We start from the raw sequence: 15,503 nt of genomic DNA, 5'->3' as shown, positions 1-15,503 counted from the left end.
GGGATTTTGGTTCCTAAATAACTTTTGAAAATGGGATTTAGATACTTAAATAGAGCTGTTTGGAAAAGGCTGATTTATTGAACCTGATATTTCTTGCAAAAGCAGTTAGGTTCAACAAACATCTGCTGAATCACAGGCAGGGGAGCCCTGCAATGCAGGGTCTCCACGTGGGGGGGGAAGGGTACTCTTTATCGGGGCCTGGCCCAGGCTGCAACCCCCATTACCATGAGGAAAAAATTGAGGCTAAATTGTAGCGCATTCCTGAGGATATTTATAGAAACTTATTTCCATGTATCTATTTATCTATTGTCTAGATCTTGAGATTTGCAAATCTTGGAGATTTGTAACATGGGAGGGGCCCATGTTACAAGTTTGTACTGGGAACTGCTGCCCTGTGCACTGTCCTAGAGACATGGACCCAGGCTTCCAGGGTCCACAGTTCTGAAGAAGCCCCAACATACCAGGGCTTCCTCTCACTGCCATGCAGTCAGGACCCTGCTAGTTCCAGAAGCCCTAGGGGACGTGGCTCTTGCCAGGGCTCTCAGAATATAGACTCCTGGCTCTAGGGTGCCTGGAAACAGGGAGTCTAAAAACCTGGGGGGACTCAGGGCTTCCAGACTTACTGCCATGGAGCTGGGAGCCTGGAGGTCCTGAGATGAGTTTCCAGGGCTAGGGACTCAGGGTTTCCAGTCTCCTGGACCAGCTGGCTACCTGTGTTGCTTGCCTCCATAGCTAATAGCAGTGGTGAAACTGACAAGAGTGTCAATTTCATTCAGCAGCTCCTTAGCCCAGGGAGCATATTTTGTTCCAGAAACACTGTTTCCAAAGTGAACTTTTGAGGGAATTCAGTTCATGAGAAATTTGGGAATATGTGTTTGTTTTCCAAATGAGAACAACTAAACAAAAAACATTCTCTCAAACCAGAAATCCTGTGTTTCAGTGGTCATGAAAACAGGTCATGAAAGTGGTGGTGAAAACAGAGATGATAAAAAAAAATAAAAACAAAAAATTGGGAATTTTCATTATCTTCAAATCTTTCTTTCTGTTCAGTTTTGTCATCTACCATAGACATTTTACCATTAATAGTTGCTCAAAAGAGGAAAATAGAGCATACTATATAAGTAAATCCACTTACTTTCTTGGAATAAATCTCTCTCCTGTTTACTCCTTTAAAAATACATACTTAGAGAATTTGAAAGCTAAATTTTATGCACTGCCTAGAATAAATTAAACTAAAGCATATAAAATACAAATATAAATAAAGAACTGAAAATGTTTGAATGTATAATTGTTTTAGGACAATATAGTACCAATGATGCCATATAGTGGAAATTTACTAAGAAAATGAAGAAATAAGTATCTTTCTTTATCTGCCTCATTAGATTTTGTGTTTTGTATTGTTTTTAGGCATGCTCATTCCTTTTTTGAGACCTTCCTGTGTTTTTCCTGCATTGTAAACAAACCATAGAATCAGAAGATTTTAAGTAGCACTGTAATGTCCTCATTACATCTATCAGTCTGTATGTCAGTCTTACGGTAATGAAATAGATCACCAAAAATTCTTAGACCATTTTCTGCTAACATAGCAAATAATTAGACTAATAATAATCTGATGTGTCATCATTTTCAGAAGAAAACAATAGGCTCATTTTACTGAATTATAAAAAAGTACTTTCAGTTTTTGTGTTCTGTAATACAGAATATATGCACCCAGTGGAAGCAGAGCCTGCAGTTATAAGGCTACTGTTTATGAAGTAATATTCCTGTGGGGGTGAAAACAGAATAATAATTCATATTTCCTCATAACAGTTTATTTTCAATGGGGTGCTACAATGAGTATAAATTGCATAGTTTCTCAAAAATTACATTATCAGATATGAGAAAATGTATATGATAGATATTTCACAGTTATAGAAACTTGTTTTTGCCATAAAGATTATTTGACTGACTGATGCCATGTAAAGTAAAAATGGTATTGTTCTTCATTGTTCTTACTCAAATAGTGGTTTCTTAAGATACTATTTTGCAACCACAGTACCTTGACATTTTCTGTCTGACAAATTAATGTTGGGGAATCTGTTATTCCTTTGGTGTATGCATGTAATTCCCTTAAGATTGACACAGTCTATTTCTCATTTTCAGATTCATTGTCCTAGACTTTTCAAAAGTTTAGCAGCTTGCAATAACCAAAGAAATCTTTGTGAAAACAAATTGGTATATAGAGGCTGCTAAACAATTTTCATTTTGTTTTTTCAGCCTTTTATTTAGGCGATTGTATTGTATATCCCCATCATGGTGCAAATTTGGTAAATAACATGCAAACATTTTCCATTTGGAAACAATAAAATAATATTTCAGACCATGGGTCTAATCCTTGGGTCATATTGAGTTGTGCTGGTAGCAAGACAAAATCATCTATCACCTTTGTTTTCTCCTAATCTTAGAACTGCTGTAATTTGAATCTGTCTAACTACAGCCCCAAGGGATCATTCCAGCATCTAGGGATAACTGGCATGCAGCAGGACTCCTGTTACGCTTCCTTCTCTCAGCCACACTTCCAGCACAACCTTTACAGCAAGAGTGAAGTGATGTTGAGCTAACTATACTGGCTCTACAGTATCTGGGATTCCCCAACACCAGGGAAATTTTCAACTGATAAAACCAGTCTGTATGAGTTTTTGGGATGTTTAAAAGGGCAAAGTGATGGACCAGTTTCTGGCCATATATTTTAAGAGAAACAGTCTAATTTATGGCCTGTGGCCATTCTGCTCTTTTGTGCACGTATTTCATCATGACTCATCAAACTAGGAAAGCCAGGTCAATACTTAGATGAGAGATCTTTAAGAAACACCTACATGCTGCACGTAGTAGTTTTAAAGCTCCATTAGGGTGGTATTCTTTTGTTCTGCTGGAGGCACTGTCTTTCAGATGAAGAGTAAAATGACTTATGGACATTAAAGATCCGATGGAACTTTTCATTAGAGTGTGATCGTTAACCCTGGTGACTTGGCTTCATATCAGATTTTGGAACTACAGTTGACTTAATTATTATAAACATGTAATCAGTGGTTCTCAACCTGTGGCCTGTGGGCCACTTGTGGCCCAATCAGCACACAGCTGTGGCCCATGTGACCACCTCCCCAGGGCCATATAGGTGGTATATATATGGTGTGGATGTGGACCACATAACACAGAGAGAGAATTTTACAGACCGTAATAAACATAGATAAGTCATATACCCAGTCCCAGAGAATTTACAATCTTTCAAATGCTTATGGTGGGTGCAACAATAATGGAAATAATTCTGTCCTAAATTTTCATGTATTGTGCTGCTATGTACTTTTAGGTCTTGAACCTCTAAGATGCTGACTGTCCTCAATTCCCTTTGACGTCAGTAGAAATTGTGAGGGTTTTTAATATCTCACAGGAGGGGACTTAGTACCTCATTAGGCCAAACAGCTACCTTGTTACACTCCAGAGGTAGATGAAGTAATCCTTATGTGTATTACCTCCTTCACAGGAATGTTCAAAGGGCTTTGAATTCTTTGGGAAAAGAGCTATAGAACAGCAAAAACAGTAGTAGCTGTGAAATGATGATCTGTGTAATAGCATCAGATACTTTAGCAAATAAAACATACATCTCTAACCCTAGCCATTTTTTTTTCTTTTGCAGTGGATACCAGTGTTGCAGGACTTTAGAAATAAGGATACACTCTGGGGTTTTGTACCATATAAAAACGATCAATCCTCAAATGAACTTTCATTTCCAATCACTCTTCACATTGGAGATTACAATATGGATGGTTACCCAGATGCTCTCGCCATATTAAGGAATACTTCTGGAAGGTACAGTATCTATGAAGCTAAAAGTAAAAATATTATAGAAACATAAATCCATATATCAGTTATTGCAATTTTAAGAATTACACCACTGATTAAAACTATGTATATGAAATTGTTTTGATGTTAGATTACCTCGCTCTTCTTTATAAAGTGAATAGTTAATTTTATATTTACTAAGCATTTTCCTTGGTAAAAGGTTTAAATTTTGCATGAAAATTGTAAAATACATAATTGCAAAGGCCCAGAATGCAACTCAACATGCACAACTGCAGAGGGAAGTTGAGGGTGTAAAATGGCTTCTTGCTCTGATGTTTTAGATTACCAGGAGATCTTGTACCTTTGGATAAACAGTTGATTCAGAAGCATCTGTTATATTGTCAATAGTTGTGTATGTTCCAAGCTTAATTAACATTAATAGAGATGTTCTCCGATAAATGCAGTACGATTATTTTTCGTTTAACAGGAAAAATAATTTGACTATAGGCGGAGCTGGAAATTGGGAAACTCAGGGAGTATGAATTTATTTATTTATTTATATATTTATTTATTTGTGAATACCTACGAATTTTTCTTAAATTTGTACCTGTTCAGTCCTGATGAATTGCTCACATTGCAGTCTGCATCACTTGCCTGATTCTCAATTCTCAGTGAGCACCTGAACAGTCATTTAAATATGAGTTCACTCTCATTATGACTTGTGGAAAGTATAGTTCATTTTCCACTCTCCAAAGTTCAGCAGTCTTATTTTTTTCTGCCATTTGTTTCCATTGGTAATGAGCTTTGATGCCTTTGTCCTTGGTCTGTATATTGAATCCATCTCACAACCCAGTAATTTCCCCTTCTTTCACCTTTCCTTTCTCTCAAAAACACTTTTGCCTTTCCTAATTCTGACTGTATCTTCACTGTCTTATTTTCACTATCTTCCTTTCTTTTCCGTATTTTCTTCTACTTCCTTCCTCAATCATCCTTTGTCATTTTTCTTTTTCTTTTCTTTCTCTTTTCAATCTCTGCCCCATATTTGTTCCATAATTCCAGATGTGGCTTCTCTCCTCTTCCCTTCCCCCCAGCCCATTTCTTCCAGTGGAGTGCCCGGGGCACTATGATGGATAAGTCTCTTTTTTCTTATGTTGGCACATAACTCTTAGCCCCCATTCAGGGGGAGTAGAGAGGAGTGTCCCACACAGACTTCCTTGCTTTTTACCCAGCCCTGCCTGTGTTGGCTGTGAGGAGTCTAGCGCTGTAACAAAATATCTTCCTATATTCTTAAGACTCCATTACTTGTATTTGCAAGTTGCTCATATTTATTTGTTCATTTGGATATTTCATCCGTATTCTGGTCAAGGGTAAACTATAGCACTATTCTGTACTGTTAGATTTTAGTGCAGATCAATTAAAGCTCTCTGAAGGCCTTTGAGCCCACTTCAACGGTTGCTTCCTCAAACAACCAGAAATTCCCTTTCATAGCTTCATCTGCTTGGAATTCTGGGAGATGAACTGGCCTTTGATCAGAAAATATTCCTTCTGGTTTTCCTTCGAATAGTCTCCCTTTCTATTTTGACATCGCTAGTAGCAAATTGACAAAGCCCCTTTCTGTTCAGGCAGTCGGTGTGTGCCTCCCCCTTAGGCAAGTTGTTGACCCATTTAATTTTAATGCAAAAAACTGTAAATACATTTTATGGTGGCTGTCACACACTTCTCTGCTCAATATCTTTGTCACAAGAATGCTGTCCCAATATGACCCACATAGCCATAGTAACATGCATGTATTATTTAGAAGAGCCCAATTCATTGGATTTTGAAGAAACCAGACCTGGCACACACTACTCCAGAAGACATTATGCCCAGTCACTTGTGTTCTAATACAGTTGTTGTACTTAGTGTATATATATACTTCTTATATAGATGTGCATGAGGATTTAATAGTAAGTTTTAATGCATAAAACACATAACTCTATCTAATTACTATATATTTTATCACACAACAAAAAGGTTAGAGAGAAACAGGAAGCAAGAATCAATTAATTCCAGACACTCAATAGCTCTTTACAGCATAAAGTAGATGCAGGTATATAGCCAGAAAGAGACACAAAAATGCTGTGCTCACACAGCAGTGTTAATCTCCATTATCCTCCTATAGTCTATCTCTTCAACCACTTCAGTCAGGTGATACAAAAATCCTTCCTTCCCAAACTGCTTTCCAAATACATCTACTGTGTCATCACTTTCTAAAATGTGTTTGTAATATAATACACACTGTTTCTTAGTTCTCTGTGCTGTTATAGTACCGAAAGAAAAAAGCATCTCAAAGTCCCTGTAATACTTTGAAAAATCCCCACAATCCACATTTTAAAAAGCTCCATGAAAGCAGATTACTGAGATAGTCACGAAATCTAATCCATATTAAAAGGAATTTTTAAAATGCATGTGATTGAAAGTCTATCGTGTTAAACTATATTTAGTATCCTATCAGCCTGCTGCAAGGACCAGTAGGATACTAGTATTTTAAGTAGGGTCTATTTTTAAAATTCACCCGTTTTATTGTCTACCAAATTTGAAAGTTGTGCTCACCAATTGTAATTTCAAAGGGTACTCAATTATAATTATAGGTGGTAGCATAGCTGCCTGATTCTTCCATTATAAGACATTGTTTTATGTAGAGCTATATGAATAACTCCTTTTTCAGTTTGTTCCCCTTACCAAAAGTGGGGGGGGGGGGAATTCATTTCAGATCAAACAAAATGTTTTGTTTCACCCAAAATGAAACATTTCATTTTTTTGAGATTTTTTTTAACCTTTTATTAAAAATAAAATGAAGTAAATTTCAAAATGAAAAGTAGTTTCAAATTTTAAAAAGTAAACATTTCATTTAAAAAATATCAAGAACACATTTCAATTTTTGTGTGTGGTGGGTTTTTGGGAATTTTTTTTTTTTTTTTTTTTTTTTTTTTTTGGTGTGTGTATTTTTTTCTTTTTTTACAGAAACAGTTCAGTGAAATAGGCATGGATTTGCTTAATGTTTTTGGTACACCCAAATCTATAGGTTTTGGCAAAAAAAAGTTTCACTGGAAAAATTTCACTCAATTCTACTTTCAGTTGTTTATTACTTTTCCTGGCTTGGCTTTAAATCTGGCAAAGTCCATGCCAGCCTCAGGCTATTTTTTTTATTTTATTTTTTTATTTCAGCTAAAATGGTTCAGCCATTTCTGGGAACATTAGCAGAAAGTAAATTTTTACCCATTAAAAAAAAATTTCCAATGAACTCTTAACTGATGCCAGTTGAGCAGGATTATTATTACAGTGCCCAAAAGTTTGCTAAGTGCATTGCAAGACAAACTGAAAGAAAATGTCCTTACTATGAAGAGCTTAAGGTCTAATTTTTGACATGATGCACAGGAGGATAGGGTTAAAGTTAGAGGATCAGGCCCTTAGACCATGACTCAAATAGTGCTGATTCTCTTCTATTATATTAACCTATGTGTATTTAAATTTTTAAGTACATTTTATAAGCATAGGGCAACTAAAATATTGTAAAGACATAATTTGCATGCAGTATTTTCATATAGTAGGCTATAATGAATTATACCTTAATGCCATAGTGTAGTATGCTGTAGTGTAATATAGCATTTGTCAGACAATGCAAATCAGTAGGTCAAGTTCATTAAAATATAGCAACATATTTTTTTCCTGCAGAAAGAAAGGTAACGTCGGTTTCCTTACCACAGATCCCTTGAGGCTCTGTTGAAAAGGCTGTATTGAAATCCAATCTCCAATGGCAACAGATTTGCAGGAAAGACATTTTCTCCTGTAGTAAGCCTTCTTTGTCAGGAAGATAAAAAAATAATCTGAAATGTATGGAAAAAATACATTGTTTTTTATTTATCATGGACATTTTCCCATCTTCATAGTAACCATATTTTTTGTACTGCAATATAATTAATCATAGATTGTTCTTTGAAGGCCTCTGTGCATTCCCAGTTGTAGGATATGGCGCCTCTAGGTTGAGCAGCCCTTGAAAAGTTGTCTCCATTGTGATGTACAGCAGATCTCACATGAGGATGATGTCATCCCCCTAAGCTATGTAAAGGAGCACACACCCCAAATACCTCAGTTCCTTTGCTGCAGCCACACAATATAAACAGAACTTTCCTTCATATCCTTAGGCTGGAACTTCCCTTTCTCTAGCTTAATGATTTCTTGAAAATAGAGTAGTATCTGATAGTTCAGTGTCGATAATTATCCCTAATTCCAGATACAGAAAGGTGAACTGTTATGCTGAAGAGAGGTATCTAGTGGAGTTCCTCAGGGATCAATTTTGGGACCAGTCTTATTTAACATTTTTATTACTGACTTTCCCACAAAAAGTGGGAGTGTGATAATTAAATTTGTGGATGACAAAAAGTTGGCAAGTATTGCCAATACAAAGGAGGACCAGAATATCATACAAGAAGACCTGGACAATCTTGAAAACTGGAGTAATAGAAATGGGATTAATTTTAATACATCAAGATCATGCATTTAGGGATTAACAATGAGATTTTTTGCTATAAGCTGGAGATGTATCAGTTTTAAGTGATAGAAGAGGAGAAAGACCTGGATGTATTGGTTGATCACAGGATGACTGAGCCACCAGTGTGATGTGGCTATCATAAAAAGGCTAATGCAATCCTGGGATGCATCAGGCGAGATATTGGATCACTGAGGTGAAGTCCTGCTGAGAGATGGCCCTTAAGAGCCTTCCTTCACCTCAGTGATCCAATACATGTGCAACCTCATCTAGTATTTGGAACTGATAATCAATTGGCAGAAATCCTTGCTTCATCCCACACAAAAAATCACCTTCACTATAGCAGCCCTAGATTCAGGCCAGAGCTTTTCATCCAAAAGAGAGAGATTTTGTTTTGTTTTTTCTTCATCCCTTTCCCCCCAAAGTTAGAACCTCTCCAACAACTTTCAGGATAAAGTTGGTACAGACAACAGATTTTTTCCTAAGACTAGTAGACCTGATGGCCTCATCATCCTATGTCACACTTGCTCATTTGTCACATACGTCACACATTTGCTCATCTGAACATGAGACCCGTGAAGCACTAAGTGACTGATTACTATGCACTTGATAGTCACTGCCCTCTGCCAAGACTTCCAAGTACACAGCCTATAGAACACCTAGGAGTCCAGACTCCATATCAACATACTAGGTCTCAAGGCAGTGTGGTGGGACCTTGTAACCTTTCACTTATCTCTGCAGCATCATTTAGTACAGGTGCTTAAAGAAAATGGTATGGCCAGGAGGAGTATATTCCCATCTTTTATCCCAAGAGGCAAGAGAATATGGTGCATCCAAAACCAAATCCACCCATTAACCCTTCACCTTGCAAGGGAGAAAAACATGAAAGTAAAATTGCTCAACTGGGGTCTCAGGAGCAGCATGAGTGGTCTATGAAGCCATCATTAACCAGTGCAGTATTTTACAGTTGGGGCCAGCCCAGTAATAGACTTCTTCATATCTGAACAAAACACTAAATGCCAAGTGTGCTGCACAAGAAGACCAAAAGATCTTTCTCAGATGCATTTCTGCTGGACCAGAGCTAACATTTTCTATATACCCTTCCTCCCATTCCCCTCATACCCAGGTCATATGGAAGATCAGATTGAATGGAGCAAACACTTCACTAATAGCTCCAATGTGGCGGGAAGCAGGAAGTTCAGATTTTTCTGCCGGTTCACCCTTGTCAGCCACAGGCCCTGCCAGAAGATCACGTCTGGCTACGCTCCTGCTCTCCACCTTACAGCATAAAGGATGATTTTCTGACTGATGTAGACAGTTTCTGATCTTGGAGTATTTGAGCCTTCCTCTTACAAATCAGGAAGGGGTCCACCCTAAAATACAGTAAACAAAATGTGTACTATTAACTATCTTGGGAAGTGGTAAAGGGCTCACTCTATCTTGAGCTGTGGTTTCTAAAGTCCTATAGTACCTTCTGTTCCTTAAATCTCAGGACTTCGCCTTAGCCTTTCTAAAGGTTTATATGTCAAAAATATTTGCTCATCACAATTACGTTAAGGGCAAGCTTATCTTCTCCCCTCTCTACAACCTTGAAGTTCCTTACCAACATCGTAAATGTATTTCCCCCAGTGAGGGAGCCCCTGCTTTCATGGGTCGTAAATCTTATCTTAATAAAGTTGATACAGCCATACTTACAAGCCTCTTGCTCAAGCCTCTCATGAGCATTTATTGATTAAATGGTCTTCCTGATATCCTCCTAGCAGATGTAATTGCTGAGTGAGCTTAGTGGTTTGATGGCCACTCCATTTTATACTATGGTCCACAAGGACAAAGCCACTATGAAGACTCCATCCCAGCTTCCTGCCTAAGATGGTCTGATATTTCCACCTATCTCAATATATTTCTTCCTTACGTTCTTTTGCAAGCCCCATTCATTCAGGGAAAATCCATTTCTAGATGTGAAGAGGGTACTTACTTTTTCTAAAGAGTTTGGATTTTTTTCCAGGCAAAAAGAAATAAATTATTTTTTAGCATATAAGAAGAGATACCAGAGAAAACCCATTACCAGAAACTTTCATGCTGTGTTAGAAGAATGTTTAGGACATTGATACCTCTTAAATAGGAAACCAGTATCTCATGGTTTCAAGACCTACTCCATAAGAGCCATCATAGTATCAGTGGCATGCCTTATGCTGGTTCCCATATCAGAGAAATATAAAGCAGCAATTTGGAGTTCAGTGCACACTTTTACCAGATTTTACTCCTTGGATTTAGCATTATGCTACAATACACTGTTTGGGAGAGTGGTGCAGTGTACCTGGTGGAGCACTGCTTGTAAATCTCCCACAAGCAGGAATGCACAGAGTCCATCAAAGAACAGAGGTTACCTATCAGTAACTGTTGCTCTTCAAGAATAGCATCTGTGCATATACGCTACCTGCCTATCTTCCCTTCTGCCTCAGAGTTCTGTATAAACATGGGGACTCTGTGGTTTAGAAGAAACCAAAGTGTCTGGGAGTTCACTTCCTTATATACATTAAGACAGTGTCACTGTCACATGAAATCTCTTGTACACCCCCCAAGAGAGCTTTTTAAACCAGTTCTTCAGTTTGATACTAGGGCACGTAATCCCACAAGTGTGAATACACAGTGGCTACTCTCATCTGCTGGTAAGTAACCTTTCTTTACTCATATTAACTAATAAGATGAGTTTTTTGTAATACGAGGGAGTGATGCATGTTTTTTTAGTAAAATGCCAGTTTCCCCTGAATAGTTTACAGAATGTCTTTCAGAGATCAAAAGAATCTTTACCAACATTCATTGTTCTGTGCAAATCTTTACACCTGCCTAAATGTAAGTGAGTAACTTTTAATCCAAGTTTTCTATGTGAATCAGTGAAATCCTGCATATTTAATTTATTAACATATAAAAATGGATAGAGGCCTTTAGCAACCAAACCAATTTATATTTGCAGTTTACTGAAGGTTGTTCAGTCTTTAATCAATCTCCTGCGGCAATTATTTTTTTCTTTGAAGTTGCTACTAAGAATAGAAATTTGCCATCCAATTTTCTCCTGAAAAATTATTATTGAATTTTTTAATATTATTGAAGTCTGTAATACACAATTTATAATAAATGTAATAAAATCTTTATTGCACAGTAAGCATTTTACTTTGCAGCTCTAACAGAATTTGGGAAAAAATAGATTAGTTATAAATTAACTATTCCATGAAAAATTATTTGTAAAATATTAGGTTTTAATTGTTTTAAATGTCTGTCTTAATAGTATTATTCTTTGTGTATGCATAGTTCATTGTTCTTAGTTCTAAAGATGTGTTTTGCATACAAAGATAAATGTTAATTAGTCCAATGAGTTTCCTGCAGTGTGAATCTAGTAAATCATTGTACAATGACAGTATTTCAGTATCTCAGTGGCGCACACAGAGGCCAAAACCTATTTTAAAAGAAATGTTATGAATAGTCTTATATTCCCTATGATAGCATTCTGTCACTTCCTCTCCCTTTGGGAACCAAGTAATATCCCACGCCATCTGTCAGAAGGGCCTCAGCCTACAAATGTGTATGTAGTAAAGTGGGCTACATACTCTAATCAGGATTTAATATCAAGTTGCTGTTGTTTTTTAAAGTCCCAGTTCTATAATATGACAGAATTTCTCACAGAATAGTCAAATACTCCATTAATGTAAAGTACTGACAAGTCTCCTTTTGAAACAAATGGGAAACTCCCACTCCTGTCTTGCCAATCAGTGCTACTTTTCTGTTATCCCCCACTGTCCCACACAAGAAGGAAGCCTTTTTGTTTCAAATGTCATTCAGTGAATGATGCAAAATCCTAAATATGGAAGAATTATTAAAATTAAAGCATTTCTAAAAATGTTTACATTTACCCAATCTTGCAGTACTGACGAGAGATGTTTTACTTACCCTAGGTCAGAACAGTTAGGCTGTAAAGGAAGAATACCTATGAATTAGACCCCTAAGTAAATGTAATAGGAAGTATTCCAATGAAATTATCCCTTTTAGTGTGGGCAGTTATCTAATTTCTCATTGGCTAGTACTGCTTGTTTTTCATAGAATACCTTTTTAAAAAGTCAGTGGTTATGATGGAAAATGCAGTATTGGTTCTTTAAACATTTGTTAAATGTTTTCTGAACATAGTTCCAAAATGTCAATGCCATGTTCATGAAATTTCATTGCACCTATTTTAAGATTTTGGGTGAATACAAAATCATTTTGTTTGGGAGTTCTGTTCAAATGTTGTATATGCTACAGATCCATAAATGCTATATATTTTTTCCTTCCTTTAGTGTTACTTAACTTAATCTAACTTTTTATCTATGCATACTACAAACTATAGTAGTATTGTTACTGTTTCCACATCCAGCATTTGAGCCTATTTTACGCTTGGGTATCAATATGTGGAGGCTGAAACACAGGTATTGGTGTGCCATGCCAGCATCAGTCCTTGTAGCAGGTAGTCAAGAATAGACATTCTCCCTGAGACAAAATGGTGCTTTACATTTAAAATCTTGCTTCTTCTTTCTCCCCTAGTTCCCACTGTGTCAGTCTCAGGGTCTAGCTCTGCATTAGAGCTCAGTGATGCTGTACTGTCTCTTCTATTCTCTTCTTATAGGCTTTCTATGAAAAAGACAACATGAGTAAAGGAAAAACCTCTCAATAAAAACATATTGTGTGCCGGGCAGACCTTTCTACATGTGAGCATTTTGCCTTTTAAAAGCTTAAAGAAAATGTTAAGCAAATTAAATTTTTTAAAACTTAATCTCACAAACTTTATGCATTTTGTGTAGGATAGGGTTAGCATAATTGTCATCAAACCATTCTAGACCAGTGGTCCTCAAACTTTTGACCCCAACATCCCCCTTACCCCTGTCTGTGCTGGGAGCCAGGTCACAGTCGGGGGACTGTGGTTGGGGCCGAGGCTGTCTTCGGGGGCCCCGGTGGCCAGGAGCCAGGCACTGAGGCCGTAGGCGAGGCAGGGGCTGGGCCCCAAGACTGGGGGTGGACGTCACGTCTGGGAGGGGCCCAAGGCTGAGCGTTGCAGCCAGGGGCTGGATGCTGTGATTAGGGGGGCTGAGGCTGGTCTCTGTGGCCGCCAGCTGCTACTGGGCCTGAGGCTGAGTGCTGCGTCGAGCCGGGGCCAGGCACTGGGGGCAGGGATCTGAGGTTGGGCTCTGGTGCCGCTGGGGCACCGGGTGCTGTGGCCAGGTATGGGGGGCAGCAAGGTCAGGAACCCTGGCTGGGTGTGGGAGCCCGGGGCTGAGAGCCGAGGCCTCTGCTGAGTGCTGAGGCTGCAGCCAGGCCTGGAGCAGAGCATGAGGCAGAGTGGGGCTGCTGTGACGCTCCCTGCACGTTCCTCCGTACCTCCCTAGCAAGATGCACCCCAGAGATTGAAGACCTCTGTTCTAGACATAAGACTGTTTAGAATACGCAGCACAACATAGACTGAGTTTCCTCTTCTTAGTATATCACTTAATGGATTATATAGGTACCTCGTTTCAATAAACCATAGCAAATTCTGAATAGTCACTAATAGCTGAGTGAGTCTCCAGGACTAAATGGTAGGTCACTTGGGAACTCTGCTAACATAATTTACAACTTCTTGCCTCAGGACAGTGTAAAAGTATTACAATATGTAAGTCTGGATCTTGATCTCTCCAGAAAGATAAATCATTCTGTTAAGTAACATTACTTAGGAACTATTGTTACAATAAAGGCATATATCTGCTACCACTTTCAGTGTAACTGACGGGAGAGCAGTGTTAATCGAATATATTTTTATAAAATGATACTGTGTGAAGGTAAATATTTTGATACATGTGTAGCAGCTGATTATCTTAAAACATATTAATTTGATTAAAATTTAATCACCCCAGGAATTGCTGAAAATAATTTAATTTGTTTCTGATATCCTAAAAAAAAACCAAGGCACATATAGAGGGAGGGATATTGGGTTTGTTTGTGTGTTTTTTCTCCCCGCTTATGTGGATTCATGCACTCAGATTATTGCTTGGCTATATCTCACCTGTAATTTATTTCAGCAGCCTGTTTTTCTTTTTCTCAAGATGCTTGTAGGTTCTAACTCCCTAAAAGAGCTGCTGCAACCCTTGAGCACCAGAAGATTAAATTAAGGGTGTTGGACAAATTTTTCCAGCAAGCTTATTAGCAAAGGGATTCGTGGCACACCCCTCCACTAAATGGGCTTGTTTAGGAGGTAAATCTATATTAACAAGGACCCCACCTCCTTATGTTCCATGCCCCTTCCACCAGCTCTGTTCTCCGAACGGTTGGAATCTAAACTCAACAACCTTAAGGACTCTTGGGCTTCCTTGAAGTCACTGGGCCTCCACAGTCGAGTGCCACAAAGGAGGCATTTCAAACCTCATTCCCTGCCTTGGGTTTTATCAATATCAGTCTAGGCAGGACTATAATCGAAAGAGGGGTAGAAATTACAGGAGGAAGCCTCCTCAGCCTTCCTCCAATCAAGGACCTGGACCCGTGAGACAATTGTCCAGTCCCAAACAAAACTTTTGAGTGTGCACCTGAGGACAGTGCACCAATCGTAGACTTGGATACACCATCTCTTTTATTTTCGGACCACCTGTCTAATTTCTACCATGTGTAGGCCCAGATCAAGTCAGACGGCTGGCTACTATGCACGGTGGCACTGAGTCACTCCAATTTTCTTCCTTTCCTCCTACCCAACCCCACCCTCCCCATGCCTCCTGAGGGACCCCCTCTCACAAGCAACTTCTACTATAATAGGTGCAAGCTCTCATAATCATAGGAGTGGTGGAGGAGGTTTCTCAATAGCTATGGGGCAGGGGATTTTATTCGCTATGTTTCCAAATCCTGAAAGACAAAAGCAGGCTCAGGCCTATCCTCAACCTGCGAAACCTCAACACATTCATGAACATTAGGGAGGATTATAAAAAAAAAAAAAAAAAACCTGCTCGAACATGGAGCAATAAAATCAGGAAGGCCAAAGCACAATTGGAGTTGCAGCTAGCAAGGGACGTGAAGGGGAACAAGAAGGGTTTCTACAGGTATGTTACCAACAAGAGGAAAATTAGGGAAAGTGTGGGCTCCTTACATAACGTGGGAGGCAACCTAGTGA

The 15,503-nt window shown here is 38.5% G+C and overlaps 1 protein-coding gene across 2 annotated transcripts in view; it reads left to right on the top strand.

Annotated features, from left to right (window-relative positions):
- The window catches only part of ITFG1 (integrin alpha FG-GAP repeat containing 1), a 196,656-nt gene that overhangs the window by 84,688 nt on the left and 96,465 nt on the right, over positions 1–15,503 (top strand). For both annotated transcript variants that reach the window (XM_067550493.1, XM_067550483.1), the window contains one exon: positions 3,674–3,846. In XM_067550493.1, the coding sequence (XP_067406594.1) occupies positions 3,674–3,846 (173 nt within the window). The remainder of the gene's footprint in view (positions 1–3,673; positions 3,847–15,503) is intronic.

The sequence above is a fragment of the Emydura macquarii genome, unplaced genomic scaffold, assembly GCF_026122565.2.
Source record: "Emydura macquarii macquarii isolate MOO-44397 ecotype Brisbane River unplaced genomic scaffold, CSIRO-AGI_Emac_v2 contig_295, whole genome shotgun sequence".
Taxonomy (NCBI): Eukaryota; Metazoa; Chordata; order Testudines; family Chelidae; genus Emydura; species Emydura macquarii.
Note: the sequence above shows the minus strand (reverse complement) of the source record. Positions and strands in the feature narration are given on the sequence as shown.